The sequence below is a fragment of the Cynoglossus semilaevis genome, chromosome 11 (assembly GCF_000523025.1).
Source record: "Cynoglossus semilaevis isolate Cse_v1.0 chromosome 11, Cse_v1.0, whole genome shotgun sequence".
Lineage (NCBI taxonomy): Eukaryota > Metazoa > Chordata > Actinopteri > Pleuronectiformes > Cynoglossidae > Cynoglossus > Cynoglossus semilaevis.
This window is the reverse complement of record NC_024317.1, coordinates 14,971,493-14,977,492: the sequence shown is the minus strand read 5'-3', so window position 1 is coordinate 14,977,492 and position 6,000 is coordinate 14,971,493. Positions and strand designations below refer to the sequence as shown.

General features: G+C 44.1%; 1 protein-coding gene across 5 annotated transcripts in view; it reads left to right on the top strand.

The window, feature by feature from the left end:
* Window positions 1–258: 258 nt before the first annotated feature.
* The window catches only part of ptprt (protein tyrosine phosphatase receptor type T), a 168,835-nt gene continuing 163,093 nt past the window's right edge, over window positions 259–6,000 (top strand). For all 5 annotated transcript variants that reach the window (XM_017036662.2, XM_017036661.2, XM_025059885.1 and 2 more), the window contains exon 1: window positions 259–771. In XM_017036662.2, coding sequence (XP_016892151.1) covers window positions 684–771 — 88 coding nt within the window. In that variant the 5' untranslated portion in view covers window positions 259–683. The remainder of the gene's footprint in view (window positions 772–6,000) is intronic.

Here is a 6,000-nt window from a genome sequence, read left to right as displayed (position 1 = left end):
CACAAAAACAATTCTTACAATGTCTTTAGACAAAAACTTATTGTTTTGTGTACTGTGCTTATTTAAAATGTGTACACATTATGGTATTTGAAGATCCAAATATTTTTTAGACATTATACGTCCTGCAACAAGTCTGTGAACCACAGCTTTAGCCAACAAAACCTCTGTTTTCTACAAATGCAACCACTAATGACGTCAGCATCAATATTCTCCACCGTAATCGCTGTATCATTTTATTTTGAAAGCCAACGCCGGAAACACAGTTCGCGTTGTCGTGCTCGTCTTCACGCGCGTCTCTGGCCCCGCGTGTGGTGCGCACTGCTCTCCACTCCTGTCCGACTCACCGTCAGTGTGTCGGAGACTGTCAGAGTGCGCGCACAGCCGCCGACGCGCTCTTTTGGCACAGGGAGCGCACGGACGCACAGGCAGAACCCTCCACCAGAGTGGTGACAGAAAGACAGACACCCTCCTCATTCGACTCCAACTTGTCTTTCTCCACCTTCCTGTGACTTCTGTCCCTTCTCATCCACAAATGCGAGGATTGTATCACTGTTGTTATCACTGTCACTGCTGTCCTGATCCGAGGAGCTTCTCTGTACGGACCAGACGGGAGTATGTAAAATAATCTGAGGCTTTGACTAAAAAGAAAAGAAAAAAGAAAAGAAAAGAAAAACTGATTGATCATGGATGGACTGCGTGGTTCTGTGGCCCCACGGACAGTTCTTCTCTTCTTGGTTCTTCTGGGACTTGCTGACGGACAGTTCTTTCCAGGTAAGGGCTCCTGTTCTTGTGGAGACTCCTCCGTGTTGGAGCTCTCTATGGAGTGTTTTAATGAGTTTGGCTCGAGCAGAGAGGCGTTTTATGGCCGCAAAAGTAGACGACCACACTGATCAGAGTGTTCTGTGAAGAAAGTACAGCAGCAGCAAAGATGTGTCCTGCTTGTTGTGACGGTTACAGACCTATTTACACCTGTGCTGCCTTTACGCGCGGGGCCGTGTCTGCTACGAGAGGAGCATCATGGAAGTAAGAGTGGCCATAAATCACTCTTTTATAGACTTGGCTCCGGGCGGCTGTTGATTATGGAGGTGGAGCACGGGTCCGAGCTGAAGCAGCACGTGTGGCTCAGCTTCCCCGGTCTGTGAGCGGCAGTGGAAGTTCCGCTGCGTCTCTGGATCTTCTCAGCACAGAGCTGAGGCTCCGTCAATGCCGCGTGTCCTGTTGATCTGTTAACGTTCGGCTGCACATGTGCTGCGTGTCGGAGTGGAGCCGGGGTTGAATTAGAAACAAAAGAAGCAGGTTTTCTTTGTAAGACGTGTCTTGGTTTTTCTTACCAGAGCTGGTGATTATTTTGAAATTATTGGAACCAAACGGCGCTGTCCCTGGTGCTGAAATACTCAAATCCATTTAAAAAAAGGGGGAGAAATATTTCTTCTAAACTTATTTTGTTTATATAAAAGTGACGTCTATAAACGGCTATGTTTTGTGCCATTTTTTGAGTTATTGTTTAAAAATAGTCCCACAATCCGCGGCAGCTCTATCTGCGCCGCGGCACTTGTTACGCACCAGAGGTTTAGAGACTCGTCACTCTTATTATTTTTTAAGGTATTATTATTATTATTATTATTATTAGAGAGCTAAAACTAACCATTAGACAATTCTGAAAAAACTAAAGCGCTGTAGCAGGACGGATGTAGAATCTGTTCTTGTTTTATATAAAATAAAACTATCAAAAATAAAAATAAATAAATCATGTGGCGTATTTAAATTATTTTTCACATAAAAGTTATTAAATTATACAACGACTGTGTAATGGATATAGTGACTGTAATGCTCTTTGGACCGTGTGAAAACCTTGTGTCTCAGTTCAAACCCTCTTATTTCCCCACTCCTCTCTCACTTCCACACTCTGTCAAACAATTAGAACATTTTCCATCTTCTAACTGTAGTAACGAGTTAACAAACAACAACAAAACGAACACAAACACGGTTTACATCTAAGGCTGTTTCCATCGGACCGCGGCGGCAGCGGCTGCGGGCTCCGTGTCTGTCCTCCCTTTCACTCTCGGCACCTTCTGCTTGGTATTCATAACTTGTAAGGCTGCAAAAAGGATACTTTGAAGGGAAGACTGGCCCTGAACGCTGCACCTCCTCCCTCCACTCCCCCGTCTCTGTCTCTGTCCCCGGCTTTTCTCTCCTTCACGGGAGAAGAGCAGCTTTTTGTCACCGTGCGTAACCGTTCCCACAGTTCCAAGGGTCGACTGTGCGTCAAGGAGAAATAAAGTGACCAACAGATCAAATGTGTCCACGGAGTAGGACATTGGTTTCATCATACTTCAAATAAAGACTTTTATTAGAGGGACACATATTTAAAGAGGACAACTAGACGGATATTTTTGTGTCAACACCATGAGTGATTTGTCCCGTGACCTGTGAGAGGGGGTGTTTCTGCGCCTAATGTTTATCTGAACATTAAATTAAAGTGTTGTGACAGAAGAGGGAAGATAAGGGGGAAGGAAGGGGAGAGAAAGGAAAAGGGAGGGGGAGATTGGAGCGCAGATGTGTGTATCGCTGACAGCAGTTTCACTTTGTGCCGTTGGGGGGCGACATTCCCACACCAGAACCAACTCTGGTCTCGTCCATTCACAGGGCTGTCAGTCAAACAGACTTCATTTGTGGCCTCTTTACTTTGAATAGGTTTCTAATTCTTCAGAGCCTCAGCTTTTAATCATATTTATTGAACTGACTCTGCTCTCCACTGGTACAGGACCAGAAGTGGATATACTACAGAATAGTAGTGTACACACAGTACTACTACTATTTGTTACAAAATATTTCTATCACTTACATAACATTGTTAATTACCACACTTTGATTAAAAAATATACATCTAATGAAAGTATCTTTAATCGTCAATAGTGTGTAGTGTTCTTACTCTAGGGGGCGCTATGGCACTTCCGGGAACAAGAAACAGGTGAAAATGAACAAGTGCTGGAGAACTGTGAACTACAGTGTCAAACAGAGATGAGAATATATGGATGGATTACACACACACACACACACACACACACAGATATATATATATATATCAACATATGAAAATAAATTTGACATTTTTGTTTATTTTTGCAACTTGGAAAAAAGTTGCTGTGGTCGGCTTCATTAGTGCTGTACATGCCCTTGAATCACTTTGCACCTGTGACATGGCCGCGTCCCCCACTTTAGGAAGCACTGATTTTAGAATTTGCTCAGGATAAGGATTAGGATTAGACATTTTGGGAAGGATGGTGAATGCTACTGTAGGAACGTTGGTGATGAACCACGTCTATGAGCAGTGGATGTGTGGACACGCTCTAGCCTTGACCAATAGCTGCCAAACATCTGGTTAAATCAGGAGGTGACCACTAGAAGGATGAGGTATGCGTGTGTGTGCGTGTGTGTGCGTGTGTGTGCGTGTGTGGGTGTTTGTGCTTTGAGGAAAAGCAATTTACAGTTTATGTCCCACTTAATTAAATTTCTTTTTGCAATAAGGTCAGGAGAGGAAAGACTGAGAAAAAGGAATGAAAGGAGAAAGATGAAGACACCAACCCCATACTCCTCCTACTCCACCCCCACCCCACCAACCCCCAAACTCTCCTTGACGGTTTGTCTTGGGAGACATGCCGATAGGACACAAGGAGCTCTGATCAAAATGGCTTTCAATCCCCCAATTACGAGTCATTTATGTGATAAGACAGAGACACAGAGACATTGTCCGGTCGTCCACAGACAGACAGAATCAGAGGACAGACGAGCAAAGGTGGAGGTGAGGGAACGAGAGGGATGAGAGGAAGAAAAGAACAAAGCAATGAAATTAGAGGAGGAAAAGAAGAACGTCAGGGACAAGGAGAGAGGGGGGAACAGCGGGAGACAGGTGAGGAAGAAGGGGAGGTGATAGGAATGGAAAGAGGGAATTAAGGAGGCTGGGAGAAGGAGAACAAAGGTGACAAGGAGAAAGAAATGGACAAAACTAGGAGGAGAGGAGATGGAAGGCAAGGAGGGGGTGAAAGGACAAGACTGTTGGACAAGAGTTTGTCCCCTCATTTGTTCCCTCATTTGTCTTTCCTGTCTAAGGAAGACTGAGGCTTAGGAAACAAAAAAAAACAGAAGAACAGAAACATATTATTGGATGAGGAGGAGCGGAGCAAAGGGAGGAAACAGCAAAGGCAAAAGGATGCTGGGAGGAGGTCAAAGAAAGAGGAAAATGACACAAATCTGATTATGGCTCAGTGTTATCGACTGACTGAGTGGCTGTAATTGTTTTCCTGGCTGCGTGTGTTAAAGTGAGAAAGAGTGGGGGGAGAAAGGGGGGAGAGAGACCGAAAGAGAGATGGAGGGGGACAGAGTTTTATGACAGGATCTCTGTCAGTCCTCTGCTCAACTCTGTTTAGTATTCTGTCCATCCTCCTGCACAGTGTGTGTGTGTGTGTGTGTGCGCGCGTCTAATCCATGGCACTTATTCTATTGGCCTGACTAACTGACAGCCTAATGGCAGGGCATATGCTGAGTGCTCGGGGCATCACGTTCATGTTTGTGTGTTTGTGTGTGTGTGTGTGTGTGGGGGGGGGGGGGGGGGGGGGGGGGGGGTCGGGGGGGGGGGGTTATGAATGTGGGGGGGGGGGTTGAGAGAGAGAGACTGTGTGTGAGGCATTACATAAAAACAGGACTTGTTCTGGTTCTAACACTGTTCTAATAATTTCACTACCAAAGGTAGTCTTCACATGTGACAAACACTGGAACCGTATGTTGGGACGTGGTTGGATGTCCCAGCAGTGGACATGCCTGTCACTGGTTGTCTAGTATTCATCCAGTTGTATTTAAAGATGAAAATAAAAATTCAACTCATGATTTTTCTTTGTCCAGAAAAAAAAAGAGAAATTCTGCTCATTTGTCTACAGGTTTGTTGCTACAGTGCATTAGGAAGAGAAAAGTTCAGTGGTGATGTGAAACACTAGCGCTGAATGTGTTGACGTGGAGAGGGGGCTCAACAAAAGGGGGGAGGGGTTTGAAGAAAAAGTTTGAGAATCGCAGCTTTGGAGATCCCATAAAATAATCAGTTAATACAAATGTGAAGATGTGTGGTTTGGCTGATCATAGTGTCAGAGGTGTAAAGTGTAAAAATATATATTTATATATATGTGTGTGAGCGAATATTAAGACTTCCCTTCCTCTCATTAAAAATAACTGCTGATTAATGCAGGGGTTCTTCACTGAGCTTAACAAGGATTCAGAGTAATTAATCCATATTTAATGGAAGATGTTAGGCTAGAGAAGCTGCTTAATCAACACGACTGGGAGGAGGTGTGAGGAGGTGGGCATGGGTAGGAGCTCCAGGAGGAAATGAGCCCTAAACTTAAGCCCAGGACGGGATGGAAGGCAGTAAACAGTTTTAGCTGCAGGTGGCAGAGGATTTTCACTGATGCTTCAAAATAATTTGCTTTGTTCTCACAGACGCTGGCTGTTACACCAGCCACGCTGGGAGTGAGGTCGCACAACGAGAGGAGATACACACAGTGCTGTGCATAAGTTATAGGCAGGTGTGGGCGAAAAGAAATGGGCTAAGAATGCACTTAAAGTGATGACAGAGATTTCCATTCAAATAAAGCTGTAACCTGTAGTTATCTTTAAGGTATGATTAAACTGACAGCTTGAGCTCAGCCGCTCATCATTAAAGGCTAATGTTTCTGGGGCTCTTCCCTCATCTCTTCACTGAGCAGAGGGACACCAGGAATCTCACCCACACATTTGATGTCAGGGTTCCAAAATAATGAGATCTAGAACTTGATGATATATTTGGGGATAAGTCTGTAAATCAATCTGGAATTCAACTAATTAATACAAAAAAATTACTATATATTTTTTAACTAGTTATTCTTCTTTTCAAAATCATGAATAAAAATCACACAATCTTAAACAGCTGTGACCTTCCATTTCCATGAACATAAATACAGTTCAAATAAAATG